Here is a 26,857-nt window from a genome sequence, read left to right on the forward strand (position 1 = left end):
GCTGTATCTGTGCTGTAACTGTGCTGTAACTGTGCTGTAACTGTGCTGTAACTGTGCTGTATCTGTGCTGTAACTGTGCTGTATCTGTGTGTGCTGTATCTGTGCTGTAACTGTGCTGTAAATGTGCTGTAACTGTGCAGTAAATGTGCTGTATCTGTGCTGTAACTGTGCAGTAAATGTGCTGTATCTGTGCTGTAAATGTGCTGTAACTGTGCTGTAACTGTGCTGTAACTGTGCTAACATACACATGAGATAAGAGCACAGTGCAGCAGGATCCTCAAATCTGATCTGTGTTTCCTAGAATTTACTGTCATTCAAATGATTCAAATTTTATATTAATGTTCTCGTTCAAATACGTTATTATTCCTACAGTAAGGACTCGTCCAAAAGGACTTGGAGTAAGATGATCATTAAGATACCTGAAGATTGTGTACAAGCTCCTCTAAATAAATAAAGAGAGAAATTTTATTGGCTCGAAGTTTGGACCTTTCCACTTTCTGCATGGTGAGATGAAGTGATGTGAAATCGTAGCCTTCAGAACAAAGTCTCTGTGTTTTCTGCTGTAATTGGTTCACAGATAGATCAGCTTCTCCTCCTCAGATCCAGCTGGGAACCATTAAAAACACAACTTGTGATTCAGTCAAGCTCCTCTGAGGACCTGGGACTCCTGGGTCATACCCAGCAGGTAATGCAGCAGGGTCATAGGTCACTACTCCCCCCTGCCCTCTGCCAGACCCTGCCGTTCTTACGCTCTCACTAACAGCGAGCCTGTTGATTCACTCAGAATCGGAGAAGGAACACAAAAGGCCGTGAGCTCCAGGATGAGCCGAGGAGAAGCATGAGAGAGCGAAGATGAGGCGAAAGGAGTGACGTGACACTGTCCATCACTACACAAATGTCCTATTGCCACGGAGACCCCCAGTGTGTGGGGTGTGTGTGTGTGTGTGTGTGCAGTGACTAAGGAGCTGAACAAAGACAGTTTTTTTCCCTCCATGAAGTCCATTAGCCTGCAGTGGCAGTGACATAATGTGAGTCAGCTGCGAGACACCGAGGGTTTCAGCAGGCAAACAGTCAAAGATAAAGAGACACACACTAACACTGTCCTTTCATGCAGACGTCATGGATGTCTTGAGAACTGGGACTAGAACATCTGACCTTATTATTTCTGCACGTGTAATTTTCTGGGAAACTTTGGATGAAGTGAATAAATAGAAGATTTAATGTTATTACACACAGAGCCACGAGTCAAATATTACAGAAGTGACGACTCAGGAGACTGAGCTTTATTAGAGCTCTCGCACAGTCCACTGCGAACAGACTCTACCTCTGCACATCCCTCTATAGTCTCTCTCTCTCTCCTTCTTTTAATCAAGAGCAGGCATTAACAGGGGAAGGGATTAGGTACAAGTCTTTGGTATTTCCCCAACTCCTTTTCAGATTCTTAATCCTTTCACTGGTTGCACAAAAGTCCACAGACATCCTGCATTCTCAGTCCACTCTCGCTCTCTAACAAAGAGACTGGCTCTTTTTTCAAATGAGTGACACATCAGAAGTTATTGTATCCCGCTCCGAGCTACAACGTTACCTGCCCGCCCTCCACACGGGTCCTGGTCTCCATCTTTTCTGCCAAAAATCTCACAATTGATGACGGGAGGAACAAATGGAGCAAATCTGCCACACGTCCTCACTGCAGAAAATGTAAAAAAAAATTGTTGTTAAAGTTCTGCAGTTCTGTTCCATGGCTGTAGCGTAAACGCGCCGGCGAGATCGTTCAACAGAACCATCAAGATCGACAGATGGAGTCTGTCCTGCACAGCAGATAGCTGAGTGCAAAATGGAGCCTTCATCACTTCAGTATCAACATCAGCATGACTGCAGGACAGAACAGAGACAGACCTCAGACCTCAGGCACCGCACTGTGAGCTCCGAACATTAAGCACAGAGACACAAAGTTCACAGGAAATAAAGACAACATTTATTTAAAAAAAAAAAAGGAGAAGAAGAAGAAAGAACAGAATGGTCTTTTAATCCAAAGAAGCTTTTTTTTTTAACCCTCAATACGATATAAAAAGTCACTTCCTGTGGAATAGATGCAAAGGAGACTGGAGATAAAGTCCAGAACACAACTAGATCTAAACACATTTACACACTGCACACTTACAATAAAGAGTGAACCGTCTGAAAGTGAAATAAAATGAAACTGTGGGTTCGTGTTACTCGAGCTTCAGAGTACAGAACACAAACGGAGCTGAAATCATTTCTCCTGTGTTTAAAACCCAAGGATCATCTTTTAAACTACAACTGAAGAGTCAGAAATCCACATCACACAAAAACAAGAAGGAATAAATGGTGGAACACATTTTTATTGCTATCTGAGACTCTATTGGTTTAATAAATAGTTTGTCATCATTTGTTTATTGTAGGTTTTAGTAAACTGTCTCTGGGCTTCAGGTCTGAGATGAACACAGCAGAAGGGATGAGATCTGAGCAGCAGGACAGCTTCCTGTTCCTCCTGAGACCTGAGAGTCGTCATCGTTATTCTACAGTTCTGTTTCTTCTCACTTGGTTCTGTTCTCTCACAGCGTCTGCTGGAATCTGCTGTAAACATCTTTGTTGTAAACATCTCATCATTACATTCAGAGCAAGCGGACAGAGACGATCAGGGTTTCTGTCCATTTCAAGGTTTCTGGATCACAACCTGAAATTTGCCTGAAGGTCAAAAATAAACAGAAACTCAGTGAAATACGATTCGAATCAAAGTAATAATATAATAAATAATTACTTTAGTATGTAATACTAATACTAAATAACTGGTAACATCTGGGTTACTGAATACAGTTTAAACAGTTTGTGATTATTCCAGAGAAACTGGGTGATGAACGTCAACCTGATGCGATTGAGTTTCTAGATTATTCTCTATATTATAAACACATGAAGCTGATGCTCACATGATGGCATTAATGAAACCTCAGCAGTCACCACACCCTCCAAGCCCAGGTTAGACAAGGCTCCTCTAATTAAACCACACGTGTAAGCCAAATACTGAAGGGAAAAAAACGTTAGATTTATGATGACTGGAATGTCCTCCTGCGGCATCGTGAAGTTTCCTGATGTTACACTTTAATACTTACTTTAGACGATTCTTCAAGCTGCTGCTTTCCACAAGAAACCTGAGTCAGCAGAGCAAACTTGTTGTCCTGGAGGACATACGTTCCCTGAGCGGGCACACACACACACACACACACACACACACACACACACACACACACACAAAATTAACGAACATCTCACACACACACAATTAATGAACATCTCACACACACACACACACACACACACACACACACAGAATCAACAAAAATCACACACACACACACACACACACACAGTTCAGACCTGATGGTTGGTCCTCAGGTTGTCAATTTGTTTCCTGAAGATTCCAGTCCAGAAATCTTTACAGAGGAACTTCATAACGTCCAGGTCATCTTTAAAGGTGGGACAATCTTTCGTTAACCTTTCCAATAAACAAACATCATTCAGTGAAGGAAAAAAAAACATGACATATTTCTCCACAAACTGTCTAAAAATCCAGTCATTTATTTCCTGACCCTAATCTAGTGGACAAACAGAAGCTCCATGCAGTCACAGCGCCACCCAATGGACAAAATGTTCATCTGCTTAGTGTTTAAAATGTCTTACCTCTCGATCAGGCCTTGACCCACTCTGAAGCCCATTCCCTCCAATACAGACACACACGTGACTCTCTCCTTTAAACATAATAAATAAAATAAACTTCAGCCAGACCTGTGATCTGTTTACAGCACAGTAAAATGTAGCGGGTTGGTCTTTAATACATTATTCTCTTATAATAACAATGTAGATGTAAAAGGTGTGGGTTCAGCATCAGGACCACGAGAGTTCAGTACACATCTGGGGACCTGCTGTAGTGGTTGTTGTGTAAGTCTTATTGACTTTGTATTAAACTCTGAGTGAACTGTTAGATAATACAGGTGACCTTTTCTACATCGTCCCGAGTCGCCTGCTCTGTGTGGACATGAGACACCATCTCCATGTGAAGGAACTCGAACAGAACGTCGTCGGCCGTCATCGTGTCAGCTTCGGCTCTGAAGACGAGAGAGATTTATTACACAGTAAAGTGATTGGAGGTCAAACATCTGTCCTAACATCTGTCCAAACATCTGTCACTTTTTACTCTCTGATCCCTCATAAGTGCAGGAACAAAAACACAACTCAACACAAAACTAATGCAGATCAGTTACTTTACACTTTACTTAACACTCCACTTTACATTCTCCTTTACTTTATACTCTACTTAACACATACACTTTACTTTATGTAACCCTTTACTTTATACTTTAACACATACACATTACTTAACACTTACACTTAGCTTTACACTCTACTTAACACTTTACTTAATACTATACACTTTACTTAACTTTACACTTTACTTAACACTTACTTAACTTTACACTTTACTTAACACTTAGCTTTACACTCTACTTTACACTTTACACATTATTTAACACTTTACTTAACACTTTACTTAATACTCCACACTTTACTTAACTTTACACTTTACTTAACACTTAGCTTTACACTCTACTTTACACTTTACACATTATTTAACACTTTACTTAACACTTACACTTAGCTTTACACTTTACTTAACACTTTACTTTATACTGTACTTTAAACTTTACTTAACACTTTACACTCTACTTTACACTTTACACATTATTTAACACTTTACTTAACACTTACACTTAGCTTTACACTTTACTTAACACTTTACTTTATACTGTACTTTAAACTTTACTTAACACTTTACACTCTACTTTACACTTTACACATTATTTAACACTTTACTTAACACTTTACTTAACTTTACACTTTACTTAACACTTAGCTTTACACTCTACTTTACACTTTACACATTATTTAACACTTTACTTAACACTTACACTTAGCTTAACACTCTACTTAACAGTTTACTTTATACTGTACTTTAAACTTTACACTTTACTTAACACTTTCCTTAACACAACAGTACAATACTGCAGTAAAAACACCACACAAAGTTTATTTCACCACTAAATTCGATGCCACAAACTCGTCACTTTAATAAAACCCTTATTTACATTAACACATTTATTAATGGACCCTCAGGAGATAAAAGTTACTGATGTTACTGAACATTTCTCAGCCCAACACTTTATTTATTTACTTTATCATCAGTTTTATTACAGTTTATGCGTTAAAGCATTTTTACACCTTTGTGGAGTAAAACAGCTCGATAATGAGAGTTTAATGAGCAGAATAAAGAGTTTAGTGTTAATAAGTCAGTGTTAATGCGCGCTGTGTTTATAACCTACATAATAACTAGCTCACATGCTAACTTACTAGACTCGAGCTCTTCCGCTTCCGCTCCTGCTGCTTCTTCTCTGGTTTTTAACAGCGGTATAAAAACAACCTTTTTGAGCATCAGCGCCACCTGCTGTTCTGATCAAACCTTTCTGTATTACAGTCTAAGTGTCTTGTGTTTATTTAATATTTTATTTAATTTCATATTTAATGTTAAATATTCAGCAGAGAAAAATGTTTAATAATTAAATCATTGTTGTTTGTGTGTTTCTGTTTGAATCCTGTTACAAACTCCATCACAAATAAAACCATTTCTCACTGAATACCACACAACATGCTAAAGGCTAACTGTAGCGTGTGTTTTATTTACAAATGTGTCTAAGGTTCATGTTTATAATGTAAACCATGTTTTTAAACCAATTTCATATATTAACTTTCTGATATTCCACATTATTATTCCAGTGAAGTCAAATATAAATATCTTCATACATATAGTATAGAATATAATACTGTATATACATATCTACATGTATGTATGTGTGTGTATGTGCGTGTGTGTACATGTATGTGTGTGTATGTGCGTGTGTGTGTATGTACATGTATGTGTGTGTACATGTATGTATGTGTGTGTATGTATGTGTATGTGTGTGTGTGTATGTATGTATGTGTGTGTACATGTATGTATGTATGTGTGTGCATGTGTGTGTGTGTGTGTATGTATGTATGTGTGTGTACATGTATGTATGTATGTATGTGTGTGTGTGTGTGTGCGTGTGTGTGTATGTATGTATGTATGTATGTGTGTGTGTGTGCGTGTGTGTGTATGTATGTATGTGTGTGTATATATATCATTGCTCCAGTAACCAGGTAAGCTCCACCCAGCTCAAGTCCAGACCTGAACCTGACTGCTATCATCCTTCCAGTTGGTGTGCTGACCGTCATGGTGTCTTATAGCTGTGGTCATCACAGCACTGAGGTGGACAGCAGACGTTAGCAGAAGGTATGAAGATTTATTAAAGGAATACACAAAGTAACACAAACCTAAAGAACACAATGTGTTGCTCAAATCTGATTGGGTTTCCTACATTATCGTGTTCTGAGACAAGGACAACAGAAGATAACTTCTCACTTATAGATGAATATCTTCATATTGAGTTAATCACCAAAAAAAACATAAAAATCAAATGATATAAAATTCGATCCTTCAGAACATTTCCTCTCAGTGTTGGAACTGATTCAGTATCACAAGTCGAAATTAAAACGAAGATTTATTTCTATGATCTGTGTCACTTAGAAACTTCTTTAAGCTCTGTTTCTGTTTTGAGAGGCTGTGTTAAGTGAATCTGTAGTGAGGGTGTTAATGAGGGTCAGACAGACAGTCTTACGTTGGTTTGATGCTCTACATTGCTGCATGCTCACAGATCAGTGTACTGTACAATAACGAAACTGAGCAAATCAAGCGATCATTAATTATTCTTCAATAATCACCACATCTCTTTTTTCACAACCCCAGAATAAACACGATGTTCTGTCACTCTGAAAAAGCAGATTTGTTTGTTCATGGAGATTTTTCAAAATAAAGATAAAGAGACACGAGGGAATGAGGCAGACACATCAGCAGATAAAACCGAAGAATGAGGACAGTGAGGGTTTACATCATGTTCAGCCCTCAGAGAACTGCATGAAAAGCTCCTCGGACCGACGGTCAGGAAAACTGGGAACAAAGTGAATCTGCAGGATCTCAGAGAAGCCTTCTGATAGAGCAGGAGCCACAAACTTCTTCCTACAGACACACACACAGGCACCACACACACACACAGACACAGACACAGACACACACATACACACACAGACACATCACACACACACACACACACAGACAGACACACACACAGACACGTTGTTTAGGTTACAGGTACATTCTGAACACACACAAAAATAACTGAAGAATATAGCAGTCACACTACAGAGTGTAAATCTACACAATGTCTTACACACTCCATGTTCCCATCTGAACTGCTGTTATAAATGTTCATGAATCTCTTTAAATAGACAAATCAGTATAGTTTGAGAATTAATTATAAATTCCAATCTACATTGTGACTAAGTATTGATGCTTGTTTCAACAAAAGTCCTCAATTAGTTATTCTAATACTCCCGATTTTCCCCCATTCTGATTAGAAACAGATCAGACGGTGTATCGGACCGGTCCTGGTGCGAAGGCCCTGACTTGGACGGAGTGTTAAAGGCAGAACAGTTCACTCACTTGTAGCTGTGGAAGACCATGTCATTGACAGAAACGTGTTTGGTGGCTGAAGGAACCATCTCTCTGTACTGAGACAGAAAGGAGAACATGACATTAAACCTTCAGGATCTCTCCACCCTGTTAGTGTAGAGATAAGACTGTGCCCACATGTTAGTGTAGAGATAAGACTGTGCCCACATGTTAGTGTAGAGATAAGACTGTGCCCACATGTTAGTGTAGAGATAAGACTGTGCCCACATGTTAGTGTAGAGATAAGACTGTGCCCACCCTGTTAATGTGCTTGGCTTGTTCCAGAGTGGCAGTGAAGTTAAAGCATCTGCAGGGAACTCCAGCAGTCATACTGACATCCACATACCTGTGAAGGGACGTGTGGAGCAGGTCAGAGCTTCCTTAATGGCATGAGATTACAGCGACAGTTTAAAAAGACCACTAATCAGTAAAGATATGATAATATGCACCGCTTTCGAGACTCGAGGTCAGGATTAGTGTTGTCTACGGCCACGCTGCGTCCTTCCTTTAGTGCACGTTCACACGCTGAGACACAGTGCTGCCATGACCCCAGTGTGTCCTGGAAATAATAACACATCATCATACACTCTGTAGTCTTCTAGAACAGGAGTGTGTAGTCTTATCCAGAAAGGGCCAGTGTGTGTGTGTGTGTGCATGTGTATATGTGTGTGTATATATGTGTGTGTATATATGTGTGTGTGTACATGTGTGTCTGTGTACATATATGTGTGTGTACATGTGTGTCTGTGTACATATATGTGTGTGTACATGTGTGTCTGTGTACATGTGTGTGTGTGTACATGAGTTTGTGTGTGTGCATGAGTGTGTACATGTGTGTGTGTATATGTACATGTGTGTGTGTGTGGGGGGGGACTACTGAAAATATCCTACAGCCTAAGTTCACCAGCTCAGGTGTGTGTGTGTGTGTGTGGGGGGGGGGGCACTACTGAATAGATCCTACAGCCTAAGTTCACCAGCTTAGGTGTGTGTGTGGGTGTTGTGTGTGTGTGTGTGTGGGGGGGGGGGGGTTGGGCTAAGTTCACCAGCTCAGGTGTGTGTGTGTGTGTGTGTGTGTGTGTGTGTGTGTGTGTGTGTGTGTGTGACACGTGAGCCCTCGTACTCACCCTGTTCACATACACGTATCCTTTGGGAACGATGTGAGTTTGGAAAAAAGTCGATTTCCCAGCTGTGAAAGTAAACAGTAGTAAAAGTGTGAGGACATTTAATGGGATTTTGTCCTTTAACAGAAGCATTTAAACATCTCACAAAAAAAAGTCTTACATCCAGGGAATCCAACGGCAACGATGACTTCCTGTCTGCTAGAAGTGAGCGAGGCAGTCGGAGGATCGTACAGATGTCCCTTTGGGTCCAATCCCCTCTGCAGGACATACAATTCTACCATAAATAAGGAAACTAATCCACAGGGTCATGTGGTCCAATCAGGTCCAATCAGGTCCAATCAGGTCCAATCAGCTAACATCCACCTCAACTAAGAATGAACAAACTGAGCAAATCTACAGAGACAAACGGAGATCCGCAGCTCACCGGATCAAACGATGGCAAGTCAAACGGAGCAGCTTTCCATCCCAGGAAGAACTCCTCTGGTGTGTGAAACTCTACACCGACGTTTAGAGCAAACTAGAAGCAAAAAGATGCCAAATGTTAAAAATGTCATCCATCATGTCCTCAGATAGTAAACGATAAATAACCTGCACCGACCTTTAGCTTTCAGAACACATTCATGTCACTATCTTACACACAGTAACAGTAATAAAGGCCAATCTGTGTTTGTGTCCTAACTCCATGTGCTGCATCTCACCAGGCGGTCACTACAGCTGAAGTCCTTCTTCTTCTTCCCCGGAGCCCAATTTACAGGACGACCTGCTGCATCTGTTCCAGAAAGAAAAGTGAAGCACAAACAATTAATTAATTTACTTTAAATGATGGTGTCCATTTTTTAAAGCAGAGAAAAGAGAAGAGTGAATATGACGGTTGTGTGTGTTGTGTGTCCACATGGCAGCATGTAAAAGGTCCTGAGAGAGAGAACAGTAAACTTCTCAGCTGTTTGCGGTTTATTCGTTTTAAAGAAGGAAGTAAGATGAAAAGAATTTCACTGGAACTATACAGAAAAGGAAAGGAATAAACATCACATCTCTGAGCACTTGCTCCAGACCCACACGGCCACTCACCTCCAACATAAACACTCTGGGATTTATCCACAGTTACTCCATCGTTTGCCTGGAAAACAGTGGAGATTAAAGAGGACACTCAGGTGTCAGGGGTCTTTATACATCAGGGGCAAGTATGCAGTCAAATCTGCTCATTACACAATCAAATCAAGCATGGCGTTAGTTCAGGCAGGCCACGTCGTCAAGCGTGCATCAGCTGTTAATCAGCTGTCCCCGACGCGCACCAACCCGGTTACGACCTCCGTATTACCCGACCGTTTAAATCCCCATTCATAGAGCTGCTCTGTCGCTTCGCTGCTGCCGCGATCTAAACTCCCCCTCCAACCCCGACTCCACCATGCTGGAACCCGTGTTGATTGTACCAGTCTACGTCATAAATCTCCACATATTTTTCAGTCTCTCTCTAATTATTTAATTATCCATTCATTCATTTATTACTTTCCAAAAACGCATACGTGAGCATATCTAATACTACGCATGATTAGTGTTTCTGATATACAGGGGGTCTATTCGATTTCCTAGTCGCTGCTCTCCCCCCGCTCTCTCCCTGCATGCGCACGGACGGGCACGTGGATTCATGCCCAGAACAGAACCAGACCACCAACACTAACTGTATGCATATCATCTAATAAATTCTCTTGTGACAAAGTGGTCCTGACTGAACTGCTTTTAAACATTTTCCTGATGAACAACTTAATCGATGATATCAGCATCACTAAGTGACATAAACAGTGAACAGTATAAACAGTGAACAGTGAACAGTATAAACAGTGAACAGTATAAACAGTGAACAGTATAAACAGTGAACAGTGAACAGTATAAACAGTGAACAGTATAAACAGTGAACAGTATAAACAGTGAACAGTATAAACAGTGAACAGTATAAACAGTGAACAGTATAAACAGTGAACAGTATAAACAGTGAACAGTATAAACAGTGAACAGTACTAGTGTATTAGATAAGAATAGAAGCTTGGTACTGAGTTCAACACGTCCAAAACGTCCGAGATGAAACAGGTAGATGGAGAAGCGGTGAACTCTTCACTTCACTTTGAGTAACCAAACACCATGAGATTATTTTCTCACCCGACTGAAGAACACAAGTCCACGTCTCACCTTCTCACACAAGTGCTCCCACATTCCTGTGACCGGTTTCCTGTAAATTCCCGGACCTGCTGCGACGAACACCTAAAAGAGATCATGCATGTGTAACTTTCACACTTTACACAGGACAGTTATTTACCCTGATCCCTTTAAGCCTTGTATAACATACAGTATATATGACTTCTCTAATCCTAACAAACCTGCACAGGTAATTTCAGGGTCTGAAGAACATCCTCCACTTTAGACTTGAACACCTCTGGTCTGAGTTTTCCTCGAGCGATTCCCATTTGGTTGGTGAAGAACACCACCTACAGCGTGAGCCACAGATCCACAGACATTTATATTTACAGATAAATCTGTTTTTAATTCTGTCACATTTTTCTGACACAGTTTTTCACTTGTGTGTCCTGCTGTGTAAAGCTGTGCACTAATCACCTAGTAACTGCTTTACACACCTTGAACCCTTCCTTTAACAGAGCGCTCAGTCTGGGTTTAATCTCAGGGAAAAGGATCCTAAAGGAAATGTAAAAGTGCAGAAATAAAACAACACGATTCACGACACAGTTTCCGACGTCTTACACACACCAGACTCACCTCCAGTCGTCCGGTCCGGTGGGAAAGACCTTCCCTGACTTTGTGGTGATGATACAGCCGTCAATGTCAAACCCTGCTATCTGAGTTAGAAGGAATAAGAAGTTAGAGAGAAGATCAAGCTTCTACTGTCTCTGTAGTGTCACTGTGGGCTGTGCACATTTATACTACAGTGATGTTGAGTTCTCAAAGCTGATTGGTCAGAAGGAGGTGATTAATTATCTAGAACAGACGACTCTGTCAGTAGCTGTGACACAAATCAGGATTATATTCAGGCTCTAATCGGGAATTTCCTCCAGGATCAATGAAGTATCAGTCTGTCTGTCTGTCTGTCTGTCTGTCCATCTATTTATCTGTCTGTCTGTCTGTCCATCTATTTATCTGTCTGTCTATTTATCTGTCTGTCTGTCTGTCTGTCTGTCTATTTATCTGTCTGTCTGTCTGTGTCAGTCTATTTATCTGTCTGTCTGTCTATTTATCTGTCTGTTTCTTTCTGTTTATCTATCTATCTATCTATCTATCTATCTATCTATCTATCTATCTATCTCTGTCTATCTGTCTGTCTGTCTATTTATCTGTCTGTTTCTTTCTGTTTATCTCTCTCTCTTTATCTATCTATCTGTCTGTCTGTCTGTTCTGAATAATATCTGCAGTTCCTGTAGATAATCAGCATCGTTACTGATTATTTTCACAGAACATCTGAATACAGAGTTTTATTCCTCACTTATTAAGTAACATCGAGGCAGACGAGAGATTTAGAGGAAAAATTAACTCGTATAAAAAGACCCTGATCCAAGCTTAAGGATTTGTGCAAGTTCTTGAGCTTTATGAGTCGTTTGAGTTTCTAATAACCATCATTAAGGAAGCTGAAGATGAGATGGAGATTTAGGGGATTAGTTACTCTCATAGCGAGACTCAGATGTTTCTCACCTTGGAGCTTGCGGTGACTCCTGCCGCAGTGTAGAGCAGGAGACTGCCGATCTGCTGCCAGTGACTCTTTAAGCAGGCAGACGGCGCAGTGCCACAGGGCTGTGATGGTGTCTGCTGCGAGCTTGTGCTTTGTGCAATCTCCTGCAGCTGTCTGAGCTTCTCCTCCAACAGCTTCTCTTCATCCTCGTCAGATTTCTCAGTGCGTCCACGTTTGGCGTCGGATGCGTCGTCTTCGGCATCCAGGGCTCTTTTTGTTGACTTAGGGAATATGATAGCGCATACACGATGTAATGGTACGTTATTCTATTCAATGTATTTTTTTGTATTTGAATCTATAAAAGATACCTTTTTAGGTGAAGAAACAAAAAAATCCTGGATGTTCCTCTTGGGATGAACCTTGGTAACGTTACCATCCGAAGCCTTCTGCGTGCTCTTGTTATCATCTGGTCCTTTTCCTGTCTTCCTGTCGGCCGAGCCCGAGAACCGCACGGTGAACGGGTGACTCTGGTTCACCAGGTACAGCGTGCTGTTCACACTCAGGTGTGCAGACTGGCCGCGACCCAGAACCTGCCCGTCCACTGAACATGGGTTTGGACCAAGCTGAAGGTAAATGAAACAGTGGGTTATATTTCATTCCCTCTGTGGATTTTAGACACTTTACCCTTTCAGGGATTTTGACACAAATGAATGATTTATAATTACCTGCGTCACAAGAACCTCCTGCTTACTGTAATCAGCCACCAGTTTGACTACAAAAGAGAAAAGCAAAGTTACGTTTGGACCTGGGGTCATGACCTTAACCCCTTATCTACCACGACCCATCATGTACACGCAGCACAAAGAGTATAATCCAGTGTGAGAACTGGGAATAATGTCAGTGACTGACTACGACATGGTTATTGATGATGAAGGGTCTCACTGTCCCCGACAACCAATCAGTAATCAGTAGCGCTCCCAACAACCAATGAATGATCACCGTTTATCTTCTTGGTCTTAAACCCTGTTGGTGATCTGTACAGGTAACAGAAGTGTGTACTGTAGAGAGATCACCTTGGTGTCGTGAACATTTCTTATCCTTCACTCCAGACTCAGGACCTCGACCCAGAATCAGTGCTCGTGTGTCAGGGAGCTGAATCCGAGTCCCTGCTGCAGACACCAGGACACACTGCATGCTCATACTGACGACCTCTGACCTCTGACCTCCTCTACACCTGTCCAGGTAAACAATAAACTTCATTTAAACAAACAGCAGCTACACAAAAGCTCCAGCAGACAGAACAAAGTCGTTATTTCAGTGATACCAAGAATTACAATCACACTTAGTTATAAAAGCAATGAAATATTCAGTCAAACCTTCTTATTAACTTCCTATTGCTCACTTGGTCCAAGTGTGTGTGGTGTTTAGATCCTTACGAGACCGGATACTGAGCTGATCCGTGTGCACATCATCCAATCCGATCACACGAAGGGGATTGCTGTATCGTTTTAGCCAATCCGCTCACAGGAGGCGGGATCCGCTCAGAGGAGGCGGGATCCGCTCACAGGAGGCGGGATCCGCTCAGAGGAGGCGGGATCCGCTCACACGCGGGACATGTGATTCATCTCAGTGGCTCTTTTGAATCTTTTGATTCGGTTCGCAAAAAGGATTCGCTCAGATTCATTGACTTGTTAGTTGACGCTTTACGTGCATTGCGTCATTACACCAGCAGGTGGCGACTGTGAGAGTCTTTTGAGATATTATGAGTCATTTTAGAATTAATTAGATTAATTTAGAAACAAGTTTTCAAGAGACAGATTTTGTAATTATGATTTATTAAAATTGACATTTAAATGGTTTTATAATAATAACAACAACAACAACAACAACAACAACAACAATAATAATAATAATAATAATAATAATAATAATAATAATAATAATAATAATAATAATAATAATGATGATGATGATGATGATGATGATGATCCCACCTCCACCTTGTGTGTGTGGAGTTTACATGTTCTCCCCGTGCCTCGGGGGTTTCCTCCGGGTACTCCGGTTTCCTCCCCCGGTCCAAAGACATGCATGGTAGGTTGTTTGGCATCTCTGGAAAATTGTCCGTAGTGTGTGTGTGTGTGTGTGTGTGTGTGTGTGTGTGTGTGTGAGTGAATGAGAGAGTGTGTGTGCCCTGTGATGGGTTGGCACTCCGTCCAGGGTGTATCCTGCCTCGATGCCCGATGACGCCTGAGATAGGCACAGGCTCCCCGTGACCCGAGAAGTTCAGATAAGCGGTAGGGAATGAATGAATGAATGAATGATGATGATGATGATGATGATGATGCTTTTATTATATTCTGTTTCATTTCAACATAACAATACAAATATGAATATTTTAGTTTGTTGAGATGATTTTAGTTTCAGTTAAATGATCCATGTGTTTAATAAAAACCCTGTGTACAGTAATAAAGATCCTATAAAGATCCTTTGTGTATTTCAGAGTAAGAAAAAGCCACAGGAAGTGACATCACACATCACCCAACATGTCAGAAAATATCCTCTCTGTATGTTTGATTTATCCAAAGACTAAAAAATAAGCTCCTAATTTAATGACCGATTATGTTGACTTTACTACATCACCGCTGATATAAAAGTTTCAGTCAAACACCATTTGCTTCATTAGGGTGTAATTCCAGGTACCACCACAAGGTTATATAAGGTTTAGTTGTGGCTTACCAAAAATACCAAAACCATTATACAGATCTACAATTTTGATGGATTTCTGCATGCTATTCTGTGTCAGGCTTTAAAAGTGAATCAGTAGTGTGGGCAGCAATGTTAAGCTGTTACTGGCATTGATTTTGGAACAGCTCCCCTACTGGTGTGTTGGAGTATTGCTGGAGGAAGCTAACCATTTCACTCAGCGTGCACTGCTCAACTACGTTCCGCTCAGTGTTGAGGGCGAACGCAGCTCCACTGCGAACAGGAGAGCCGTTGCGGTCGATGCAGCAGTACACGTTCCATATGTATTCTGGGATATTGACACGTTTGACATTATTCTTGATGATCCAGTTGTCGGCAGAAGGAATGGCACCAACCAGCACGTAGGCTTTGTCACACTGAGTGCTGAACATCTTCGCTAGCATGGACTCGTGTTTGGCCCAAGAGTTCTGGTTCAGTTTTGGGTTCTGAGGCACGACGTTTGTGAGGGTGAACGTAGCATTACGGCTCGGCACTGTGTTAACAAGAGTCACAAAAGGAACAAAGACTCCATTAGCACTGATATAACAAGCACAACAAGGTACATATTTATTAAATGAGTAAAACCACAAACCAAAGATCAAAACAAAAAGGGATGAAGTTAAAAACATGATATAATGATATTATAATGATGGGGCTGAAAAGAAAACTTTTTTATATTGAAGTACTCTTAATGTGTGTAGATATAAATATTGTATGGATATAAAGAACCACAGTAAGCTGGAATCAGTACAGACCTGCATGGTGTCCATTAGGGTTGAGGTGACCACGATCAAACCCTGAGTGAGTGAAATCCTCATTCAGAGCCTGTCTCTCACCCAGGTAGACACCAGGATAGTTCTGTTCCAGCCGGTATCCCTCTCTCATTTCCCCAGCCCAGTTCTGATTCACCAACTGGGAAACAACACACATGTTTAAGGCGTGAAGGTTACACAAACTACACAATCTACACTAGGTTTCACTGTAAAATACACGTGTGGTACACCCTCATTTCCAATCTTCTGGAAAGATACAATAAGAAAATCTTTTACAAAAAAGTTTAATTCAATACTGAGTACAGTGTTCTTACACATCCTGAATCTGTCAGCCTCCACCCCTCACCTGGGGCTCCACAAACCAGCGATTCTCTCTGCCTCCACCATTGCTGGGCTCAAAAACGTACGCAGAGTAGACGGCAATGCGGTGGTGTGTGTCGTACAGTGTGGCAAAATGAAACCGGTTCTGGAAGCGCTGGCAGAGTCGAGCTGCCCCGGGGGTGTCCGACCCCAACTGAGGCACTTTCCCTTTGTAGAAGTACTTTAAACACGGGCTGAAGTCAGACACCACATCACCGTGGTTTAGTCCCAGGAAGGCGCCTATAAGGACACACAGAAACCCAGCGTACATCATGAATGAACGATTCAGACTCTCACAGTGGAATGTGTGCAGACCTTCTCCTCTTATAGCAGCCTCCTTATCTACAGAGCTTTTTTTTTTCATTATTTTTAGCATTATCAACGTTTCGGCAGGAAAACAGAGCAAACATTTGGATGTGGTTAAATAAATAAACCGTAGTCACATGACGGTGTACAATAGTGTACATGATTTACACCAGAACAGATATAATAATAACTTTATTGTGCAGGAAATCTAAAAGATTTAATGTTTTAGTAACAACTGAAGATGATAAAACTGCTGGTAACGATACGAGCTAGATTTCCTGTAAATCATGAGAAGGACCTGATCAGTGACCTTCTGGTACACAAACTTTATCAGCTCCAGAAAGGTTACACAAATATTCTGCCATGTGTTACTTTCCCAGGACTCCACGCCAAACCTGACCTCAGGTCACACTCAACACACACTACAGAAAATCCTCAACATTCAGCAACAAAATGTGAACTAGAAGAAGGAGTATCTATCTATCTATCTATCTATCTATCTATCTATCTATCTATCTATCTATCTATCTATCTATCTATCTATCTATCTATCTATCTATCTATTCTTTTCTGATGTCATCTGCAGGATCTTTTCCTTCACTAATTCCCTCTGTTCTATTCAGATCTTTTCGTTCATGTCTGATGTCTTCTGGTTGTGTTCTATTGTCTAATTATTCCTCCATAACATCTTCCTCCGTTCTGTCTCTGTCACTGAAAAGCTCGACCTGCATTTCTTCGTTTTGGTCACTAGATGAGGACATTTTTCTTCTTCGTGTCTCTCTGGAACGCTCCTGTGGTGATTAGTCACTGAGATCTGCTCTGGGTTCAGTTCCTACCAGTCCTGAGGAGCATCAGGATTGCAAAGCAGGATTTTTTTACCTGAGCCGGTCACCATGGCAACTCTACACAGCTAACCTGGCGTAACGTTTCCTTGAGGATCTCGTGGAGCTGGTGCTCATATTGTGGAAGGATCTCAATGGAGTTCTTTTTAAAGACAGACAGATTCTGTACAGTTTTCCAACTTATTTTTACAAAAAAGGCCAAGATTCTGTATCTGTGTAATCTTCTGAGCCTCACATCACTTGTTCCACCAGCAGAAGTCAGACGTCATGACTGTACCATTTTCTAAACTTGCAGACTGTAGGGCATCAGCAGAACATCTGACTCGTGTGTGCAGCTGAGTTTCAGCTATTCTAAAGATGCTGGAGCCACCTGAGTGAGAAAATGTTCCTCAGCTCTTCCCTCCATAAAGAGCAGCCCTGAATGTTACTCATGGCCACATCATCACATTGTCATAAGATCAGCCATAGGAGGCGGGATTCGCTCACAGCCATAAAATCAGCCATAGAGGACAGAAATTCCATCAAGATTTGGGCAAGGAACCTTCTTACCATGATGTAGGTCTTTATAGTAACAGTCAGTTCTGGTCCATGAATGTGATCATCTGAGCAGCGTTTCTTGTTCCTTACACTGTGTATCGCTCCACTCATGTGTTCACCACGTAAACATGCACATTCTACTAAAAAGGCTAAAAGTCAGCGACATCATCAGTGGACGTGGCAAACTTCTGACTAATAAGAGCTAAAGTTGTGAATGACTTCCACTTCCTCTTGGAGACACAAATGAAGACTCAGAGCAGCAGAATGAGTGCTGATATAATGTGAGGATTAAAGCTTTCCCACTTCGGGACTGATTTGCTGTGACACATGACGTGCTAATTATTTAGTGACAGGTCTTGAGACTGAGTCACAGGTTTATTCATGCATGCTTTGACTACAGCTCTTTTAAACCCCAGAGAAAATGTTCATGTTGTGATCGTGCTTTATTAATTACTACAGTCCTGAAGACATGTAACTGAATATATGATGTTATTTTTAATATTAACACAGAACCTGTAAGATTAGCATTATTAAGAGTTCATGATAATTAGTGACCACTAGATGGCAGAAGAGTAGAAGAACTTCGATAAGAAGGTTGAGGACCAGGACACTAGACTCTGCACTGATTTTAGCTCAACAAACATTTTGGGAAGAAACAGTTTAAGACTAATAAAGAAATAAGAGATACAGTGTCTGTGATGTCAGTAATATAGCAGTGGACGTCTGTGAACCATTGTTACACCAGTCAGCTGTATGGTCTGGTCTTCATCAGAGATCATGGGTCTGTGGTGGAGTTTGTGGTGGGGTTTGTGGTGGGGTCTGTGGTGGGGTCTGTGGTGGGGTCTGTGGTGGGGTCTGTGGTGGGGTCTTTGGTGAACTCAGAGTTTGTGCTGATCCTCAGGAGCTCTATTATAAACTGTTGTAGAAATGAGATTATTTACATTGACATTGTGAGTCTGTTTCCTTCTGAGTTTTTCCCTCATCAGCCTCACTAAAGGCTTTAATAGGGATAAATGTTAGAGATCATTTTACTTATTTATTTGTTTGTTTGTTTGTTTGTTTGTTTATTTATTTGGTAGTTAGTTATTATTCTGTCTCTATACTTCTGTAAAGCTGCTTTGAGACACTGTGAATTGTTAAATGTGCTGTACAAATAAATTGAATGTCATTTATGTTAAAATAATTTTTAAAAGAAAACATTGAAGTGGACTTCAGGTGCCTTTATGTCCAGACTCTCAGACCACACACACATCTGTCCACTTTATTTACTGCAGGAACTGAAGACTTTACAGCAAACCGTGTCATTTAATATAGATAAGTGAGTCTAGGTTAATAAAGACGTTATGATCATTATTATTATAACAGTTATTATTACTGGTGTTACTAGTGTTTGTGGTGTTACTGGTGTTTGTTGGTGTTTGTGGTGTTACTGATGTTACTGGTGTTTGTGGTGTTGCTGGTGTTTGTAGTGTTACTGGTGTTTGCTGATGTTTGTGGTGTTACTGGTGTTTGTGGTGTTTGTGGTGTTACAGGTGTTTGCTGGTGTTTGTGGTGTTTGTGGTGTTACTGGTGTTTGTGGTGTTTGCCGGTGTGGTGTTACTGGTGTTTGTGGTGTTTGCTGGTGTTTGTGCTGTTTGTAGTGTTACTGTTGTTTGTGGTGTTACTGGTGTTTGTGGTGTTTGTGGTGCTTGTAGTGTTACTGGTGTTTGTGCTGTTTGTAGTGTTACTGGTGTTTGTGGTGTTTGCTGGTGTTTGTGCTGTTTGTAGTGTTAGTGGTGTTACTGGTGTTTGTTGGTGTTTATAGTGTTACCGGTGTTTGTTGTGTTACTGGTGTTTGTGGTGTTTGTTGTGTTACTGGTGTTTGTGGTGTTTGTGGTGTTTGCTGGTTTTTGTGGTGTTTGCTGGTGTTTGTGGTGTTTGTAGTGTTACTGGTGTTTGGGGTGTTACTGGTGTTTGCTGGTGTTTGTGGTGTTACTGGTGTTTGCTGGTGTTTGTGGTGTTACTGGTGTTTGTGCTGTTTGTAGTGTTACTGGTGTTTGTGGTGTTACTGGTATTTGTGCTGTTTGTAGTGTTACTGATGTTACTGGTGTTTGTGGTGTTACTGGTATTTGTGCTGTTTGTAGTGTTACTGGTGTTACTGGTGTTTGTTGTGTTACTGGTGTTTGTGGTGTTTGCTGGTGTTTGTGGTGTTTGTAGTGTTTGTGGTGTTACTGGTGTTTGTGGTGTTACTGGTGTTTGTGGTGTTTGTAGTGTTTGTGGTGTTTGTGGTGTTTGTGGTGTTACTGGTGTTTGTGGTGTTTGTAGTGTTTGTAGTGTTACTGGTGTTTGTGGTGTTACTGGTGTTTGTGGTGTTACTGGTGTTTATAGTGTTACTGGTGTTTGTAGTGTTTGTAGTGTTACTGGTGTTTGTGGTGTTACTGGTGTTTATAGTGTTACTGGTGTTTGTGGTGTTACTGGTGTTTGTAGTGTTTGTAGTGTTTGTAGTGTTACTGGTGTTTGTGGTGTTACTGGTGTTTGCGGTGTTTATAGTGTTACTGGTGTTTGTGGTGTTTGCTGGTGTTTGTGGTGTTACTGGTGTTTGTGCTGTTTGTAGTGTTACTGGTGTTTGTGGTGTTACTGGTATTTGTGCTGTTTGTAGTGTTACTGGTGTTACTGGTGTTTGTTGGTGTTTATAGTGTTACTGGTGTTTGTGGTGTTACTGGTATTTGTGCTGTTTGTAGTGTTACTGGTGTTACTGGTGTTTGTTGTGTTACTGGTGTTTGTGGTGTTTGCTGGTGTTTGTGGTGTTTGCTGGTGTTTGTGGTGTTTGTAGTGTTTGTAGTGTTACTGGTGTTTGTGGTGTTTGTGGTGTTACTGGTGTTTGTAGTGTTTGTAGTGTTACTGGTGTTTGTGGTGTTACTGGTGTTTGTGGTGTTACTGGTGTTTATAGTGTTACTGGTGTTTGTAGTGTTACTGGTGTTTGTAGTGTTTGTAGTGTTTGTAGTGTTACTGGTGTTTGTGGTGTTACTGGTGTTTATAGTGTTACTGGTGTTTGTGGTGTTACTGGTGTTTGTAGTGTTTGTAGTGTTTGTAGTGTTACTGGTGTTTGTGGTGTTACTGGTGTTTGCTGTGTTTATAGTGTTACTGGTGTTTGTGGTGTTTGTAGTGTTTGTAGTGTTACTGGTGTTTATAGTGTTACTGGTGTTTGCGGTGTTTATAGTGTTACTGGTGTTTGTAGTGTTTGTAGTGTTTGTAGTGTTACTGGTGTTTGTGGTGTTACTGGTGTTTGTGGTGTTACTGGTGTTTGTGGTGTTACTGGCGTTTATAGTGTTACTGGTGTTTTTAGTGTTTGTAGTGTTTGTAGTGTTACTGGTGTTTGTGGTGTTACTGGTGTTTGCGGTGTTACTGGTGTTTGTGGTGTTTGTAGTGTTTCTAGTGTTACTGGTGTTTGTGGTGTTACTGGTGTTTGCTGGTGCTGTTCCTGGTGTTATGTTTGTTTAATGAAGTTTAATGATGCAGAATAACATTGCAGAAATGTAAGGTTTATTTTTAAGACCTTTGAATGGAAGCTGATGTTTCTCTGTGATTCTAATGAAAGAATATTCATGTAAAATTGTCCTTCCGTCTTCTTGCCGCGTCTGACTGTGGAGTCGATGCTGGTTGCGACTGCACATCTCTCAGCTGCATGGAGAATACGGTTCAACATGAAACACCTCAAAACAAAAGGTTTGCCAAAATACCCTGCTGAGATGTTTGGACTGCTCCGAGACTCAGACACTGAAGTGGATGGTGTTAAACTCGTCTGTCCTCGTGCAGTGTGGATACATAAAGTCACTGCATTCAAATTTATTCATACATTATATTTATGCATGACCGCCCCCACCATCCCTCCACACACCCCATCCACTTACAGTAATCTATCACCCCGGCATCATCCGCCATGCAAGCAGGCCCGCCGAGTTACCATGGCAACCGCCTCAGGCGTAGCTCCACTCCTATTGGCTGGGAGTCTGAGCCTGTCTGCTGGATGTGGTAATTGGCTTGGGGTCTCCAATCATGCTTCAACATACACACAGACACACGTGTGTTTACACACACACACACACACACACACACACACACACACACACACACACACACACACACACACACACACACACTCACAAACACAAACGAGTTGCCATGATTCCATTCCAAGCAGCCCGAGACATATATGGTGTGAGATTGAGCCCAAGGTAATGATCTGATTTTTTGAAGAGTGTGTGTGTGTGTGTGTGTGTGTGTGTGTGTGTGTGTGTGTGTGTGTGTGTGTGTGTGTGTGTGTGTGTGTGTGTGTGTGTGTGTCTGTGTTGAGATGTGAAATATTGGGGGCTGCTGGGACTGGGCTGTAAGGATTTTTGGACATAGTGTAGTGAGTGCAGGAATGAAGGAATTCACAAAACAAAAAAACTGTAAGAATTAAAACGTTTTTGTTTGTTTTTTTTGCCCAAATGAATTTTAGTTTCTACAGACCTGAAGTAGAATAATTTACAGAACACTCTTATACACTCACACATCTTCTGTACCTTTAGCATGTACTTTTAAAGATGTATGTGGTCTAAACTCTCAGTTAGTCACGATTGTTATTCACACATCATGAGTAAAGTGGTAAAGATTCATCTGCGATCCTTCAAAGGTCAAATCATGTTCCTTAAATTATTTCTAAAGGTACAATAACACACACTAAAGGATTAAAGGCACATTTTAAACGAAACATTCACAGGTCTTCGTGTGTCAGTGTATCATACAGTAGTGAGAGAATAACACGAACAAGCCGTTATAATAAACACTAAACCTTACTGAGTCTGTGAGGCGATCAGCTGACTCCAGCAACACACTACCTGCCATCTACTTCAGTTAAAATCAGTGAATCAGTTAATTAGATGTGAATGTTTCAGTGAAAAATGACAATAGCCTGAGCTCAAGCTCATCCCTTTTCTCCGTGGTGTTTATTACTTTCACTTTTTTTTTTCTGAACATTGACATGAAATGAATCTGTTCACACTCTCCTGAAAGAAACATCTCTTAGGGAAAAAAGGATGCAAGCAAAGATCACAGCACAACAAGGAACAGGATAAACAGAAAGGCTAAAAGTCTGTGTATGTGTGTGTGTGTGTGTGTGTGTGTGTGTGTGTGTGTGTGTGTGTGTGTGTGTGTGTGTGTGTGTGTGTGTGTGTGTGTGAGTGAGTGAGTGTGAGAGAGACAGAGAGAGAGAGAGAGAGAGAGAGAAACTATACGGACTAAATTTTATGAGTTACCAATTTAAAAATATTTATTTCAGATGTTTTAGCCCATGACATACACTTTTGAATAATTACTGAAGTTTTTGTGGAACTTTTGAAGCGACTCCTCGGACGCGGCACGGCTCAAAATGCAGCTGATAAACACCTTCTACTGTACATTTACTCACTCAAACACGTTACTTCATTCAAGATATGATTACAATCAGATCACATGACCGACCCCACGGTAAAGGCCGACAAACTAACAAGCTTCATTTATAATAATCACAGATCCTTCTGGAAGGCAGCAGCCACAGAGAGATTTATACTTTAAGCAGAGAAAATCATTCACATCGTCTCTGCTCAAATACCGAGGCCACGTTCACACGTACGAGGAACTTTTTGAAAGCAGTAAAAACATTGTATGGCAATAGCATGTCATCAAATGTTCTGTCATCAAATGAACTAGAGATGCAAAATGGCTGGAAATCATGACCAACATGGAGTATATGAATATGTTTCAATCCTACAGACTCGTGTGATGAGAAAACGATCTTACAGACCCCGAGACGAGTTCTAGTGCCTCGTTATACGAGCGACAGCACAGCGTCTGTACACAGGATGCTGCTGCCGTCTCAGCACTTTCAATTCAACACATTTTTTTGGTACATTTTTTTTTTTTATAAATGCAGTGTTGCAAACGCTTCTATTTTGTGTGAACTCAGGAAAAGAACCCGGTTTTCAAAAACATCTGTACACATGTGGATGTGGCCTGAGAGTGAAGTGTGGAATCTGTGAAAGGGGGAAAAAAACTACATTCTGTTTGTAACTCTGCTGTAAACTAAGGCATCACAACATGCAAAGGTTTGGCTGTGTTTCATTGCTTTCGTCATCAAGTCAAAAAGAGTCACACTCAGTGCAAAATACTTAAATAAGTACACAAAAGTACTCAAGATCGCAGTACTACAAAGGGTCGGGGAAAGTAATCGTACTGATGGAGAAGAGCTCAGACTTCTGGATAAACATGAAACACTTCTACTCGTTTTATAGCGTCTTTACAGTAAGCAATGACCATCTAATGGCTCCAACCACAGTTCTGGATTAAATACAAAAATAGAAATGACCCAACAGATTTTATATTCCAGGAAGCTTAGTTTTCACATTTTTAATGAAGTCATAACATTTTCCAGGAGTCATATGGCAAGTACGTTCCATTCAAAAATAAGAGAGCAAAAGTTTATTTACAGCGAGTGTCTCCCAACTTAAAGCTTGTGGGCTGAAACAAAAAAGCAGACAGTTCTTTCAGGTAGGCCACAGATGGACGGGACTTTGGGTTCAAAATCGCCTCAGCACAAAGTCACATACACATGCTGGCATCCCAGTAACACTCTACTGGAGTTATTTACCTTTTTTTTTAAAGCACACTGCAATTACAAAGTCCCAGAACACAAAGCAGACTTACAGATAGGAAAGAGCTCATTGTACAAAATCAAGGCGCTACAGTTTGTCTCAGCACTGGCTTTCATTTTGTAGAGAAAATAGTAAAAAAGAAGTGAAATGAAATACGGTGCCGTCACGGGAAGCTCCAGCTCCAAAACCCTGCGCCTTTCCAATACGGTGCCTAGTTTCACGGTTCCACAAAAAGTGTCACACGTACATACACACGGACGCAACGTCCCCCGAGGGGGTCACAAACACATTATTGCAAATTAAGTGTGCTTTTTTTTCCGCCTGCTCTTAAAAGGTTAATTTTTAAAACATTATCACAACATGCATCCAAAGTATTAATATAAAAAAAAAAACATTAAAGCCCTGTTTTTAAAACAAGGCTGGACATAATTCAGTACTATACACCCTGACAAACACACAGAGAGAATATCGTATACTGGCTTTTTCAGTAGGAAATAAAAGCTGGTGTGTGTGTGCGTGTGTGTGTATGTGTATATGTATGTATGTCAGTGTACAGTACACATGTGTATGTTTGTGTACGTGTGTGTACGTGTGTGTGTGTGTGTTATCAGGGTTTAGGATGAATGACAGCAGAGAGTTGGATCTTTTTGACATAAACTACCACCCAAGCTGAACGACATGCGCCTCAGACCTCCTTAAGCTTAAAGGGAATCCGTTCATGGACAACATCAAAGTTTATGTGTTAAAAACAGACTCATGTTTTTCAGGTAAATCCAAATCCATGTCTCTTAAGACTGCAGGCCATCAAATTTCTTCTTATCAACATCAGATCTGAGGGTGATGTGTTGAGCTCCACCTCAAAAGGAGCTGAATAATACATTGATTCATTTCTCTGTCTGGAGCTGTAATGAGCTCTTCTCTTTCTGGTGTTGAAGTACGGTCCTGTAGCCTGCTGGTGTCTACCTCTCACAGTGGGCTGCAGAGAGTGGGCGGCACCACAGCTGAAAAAGTGTATTAGTGGTGCTTCGTGATCCAAAAGCAGCTATGGAAACCGGGAGATCTCGTGGCGTTTTCCTCATCAGCAGTCAATATGTTTTTCCATCGAGAACACTCAGAGTCTCTTGCCATTCGAGTGCCCTCTTGAGCCACACGTTAAAACGGACCCTTCAGTGAGGAGCCGCTCTGAGCCTCTCAACTAAGTAGCGCAAAATAAACGTGTGCATCAATAGAAATCCCTCCCTAGACTTATAGCTGGAGGCAATGATTAGGGAGACTTGGGAGAGTGTGTTTTGGGCTGAATAAAGAGCAGGCACGTCTGCTGTGCACCAGAAATGAGGGAGGAACCTGTTCTCTCCATGAAGTGGATGGTTGCAAATTCCCTGCAGGACTGGTGCAGCGTGTGGTATTTTTCTTTCAATGCAAATTCAGCGTCTCTTTCAATCTGCCGTGTCGGTTTGTCATGAGGAGGCTGTGGAGGCAGAAGCCGGGTGGCTGCAACCCGTCCTAACGATGAAGATTAATTCAGCATGATGTAAGCAGAGGCTTTTTCCTTCAGCTGCCGCAGACACAGGTGACAACTCCAGCTCCCTGTGGAGGAGAGGTCACAGTCCATAACTTTACACTGCATAGTGCTAAACAACGTTGTACAGCTCTGTGCTGTGCTGTAGACAAAAAACAGTCGTCTATAGAATAAGATTTGCTTCAATGCATTTTTACCAGTAACACTACACAACACTAAACTACACTACACTACACTACACTACTCTACACAACACTAAACTACACTACACTACACTACACTACACTACTCTACACAACACTAAACTACACTACTCTAAACTACATTAAACTACAGTACTCTAAACTACACAACACTACACAACACTAAACTACACTACACTACACTACACTACATTACACTACACTACACTACACTTTACACTACACTACACAACACTACACTACACTTTACACTACACAACACTACACTACACTACACTACACTACACTACACTTTACACTACACTACACTACACTACACTACACTACATTACACTACACTACACTGTACACTACACTACACTACATTACACTACACTACACCACACTACACTACTCTACACAACACTACAGTACAGAACACTACACTACACTACACTACACTACACTACTCTACTATACACAACACAACACAAC

The 26,857-nt window shown here is 41.1% G+C and overlaps 4 protein-coding genes across 9 annotated transcripts in view; all 4 read right to left on the minus strand.

The window, feature by feature from the left end:
- Window positions 1–1,952: 1,952 nt before the first annotated feature.
- trappc6bl (trafficking protein particle complex subunit 6B, like) lies at window positions 1,953–5,536 on the minus strand. 2 transcript variants are annotated; one of them, XM_027155482.2, is made up of 7 exons: window positions 5,425–5,536; window positions 4,016–4,124; window positions 3,700–3,767; window positions 3,397–3,514; window positions 3,132–3,215; window positions 2,949–3,042; window positions 1,953–2,709 (listed from the first exon to the last, which is right to left on the minus strand). In XM_027155482.2, the coding sequence occupies exons 2-7, from the start codon at window positions 4,106–4,108 to the stop codon at window positions 2,678–2,680; spliced, it is 489 nt and encodes a 162-aa protein (XP_027011283.1). In that variant the 5' UTR covers window positions 4,109–4,124; window positions 5,425–5,536; the 3' UTR covers window positions 1,953–2,677. The 2 variants fall into 2 exon arrangements, with proteins under 2 accessions (XP_027011283.1, XP_027011284.1); XM_027155483.2 differs by lacking the exon at window positions 5,425–5,536 and adding an exon at window positions 5,296–5,410.
- Window positions 5,537–6,379: 843 nt separating this feature from the next.
- LOC113648380 (polynucleotide kinase 3'-phosphatase) lies at window positions 6,380–13,984 on the minus strand. 4 transcript variants are annotated; one of them, XM_047820757.1, is made up of 18 exons: window positions 13,828–13,984; window positions 13,525–13,685; window positions 13,177–13,223; window positions 12,820–13,074; window positions 12,475–12,732; window positions 11,548–11,627; window positions 11,409–11,466; window positions 11,154–11,261; window positions 10,966–11,037; window positions 9,850–9,898; window positions 9,480–9,550; window positions 9,206–9,298; window positions 8,942–9,038; window positions 8,785–8,846; window positions 8,110–8,219; window positions 7,919–8,006; window positions 7,652–7,719; window positions 6,380–7,168 (listed from the first exon to the last, which is right to left on the minus strand). In XM_047820757.1, exons 2-18 carry the CDS (start codon window positions 13,649–13,651, stop codon window positions 7,048–7,050), a joined length of 1,764 nt encoding a protein of 587 aa, XP_047676713.1. In that variant the 5' UTR covers window positions 13,652–13,685; window positions 13,828–13,984; the 3' UTR covers window positions 6,380–7,047. The 4 variants fall into 4 exon arrangements, 3 of the variants coding, with proteins under 3 accessions (XP_047676713.1, XP_027011334.2, XP_047676714.1); XM_027155533.2 differs by having other exon boundaries at window positions 13,854–13,969; XR_007144399.1 differs by lacking the exon at window positions 7,919–8,006 and having other exon boundaries at window positions 7,154–7,168; window positions 8,007–8,219.
- Window positions 13,985–14,778: 794 nt separating this feature from the next.
- Window positions 14,779–16,617, minus strand: si:dkey-243k1.3 (endonuclease domain-containing 1 protein-like). The gene is made up of 3 exons (XM_027155530.2): window positions 16,313–16,617; window positions 15,949–16,105; window positions 14,779–15,686 (listed from the first exon to the last, which is right to left on the minus strand). The coding sequence occupies exons 1-3, from the start codon at window positions 16,598–16,600 to the stop codon at window positions 15,298–15,300; spliced, it is 834 nt and encodes a 277-aa protein (XP_027011331.2). The 5' UTR covers window positions 16,601–16,617; the 3' UTR covers window positions 14,779–15,297.
- A 6,203-nt stretch (window positions 16,618–22,820) lies between these two features.
- The window catches only part of dpf1 (double PHD fingers 1), a 58,431-nt gene continuing 54,394 nt past the window's right edge, over window positions 22,821–26,857 (minus strand). Inside the window, exon 13 of one of the 2 annotated variants that reach the window (XM_047820761.1) lies at window positions 22,821–26,248. In XM_047820761.1, coding sequence (XP_047676717.1) covers window positions 26,178–26,248 — 71 coding nt within the window. In that variant the 3' untranslated portion in view covers window positions 22,821–26,177. The remainder of the gene's footprint in view (window positions 26,249–26,857) is intronic. The other variant, XM_047820760.1, reaches the window with a different exon arrangement.

The sequence above is a fragment of the Tachysurus fulvidraco genome, chromosome 11, assembly GCF_022655615.1.
Source record: "Tachysurus fulvidraco isolate hzauxx_2018 chromosome 11, HZAU_PFXX_2.0, whole genome shotgun sequence".
Taxonomy (NCBI): Eukaryota; Metazoa; Chordata; class Actinopteri; order Siluriformes; family Bagridae; genus Tachysurus; species Tachysurus fulvidraco.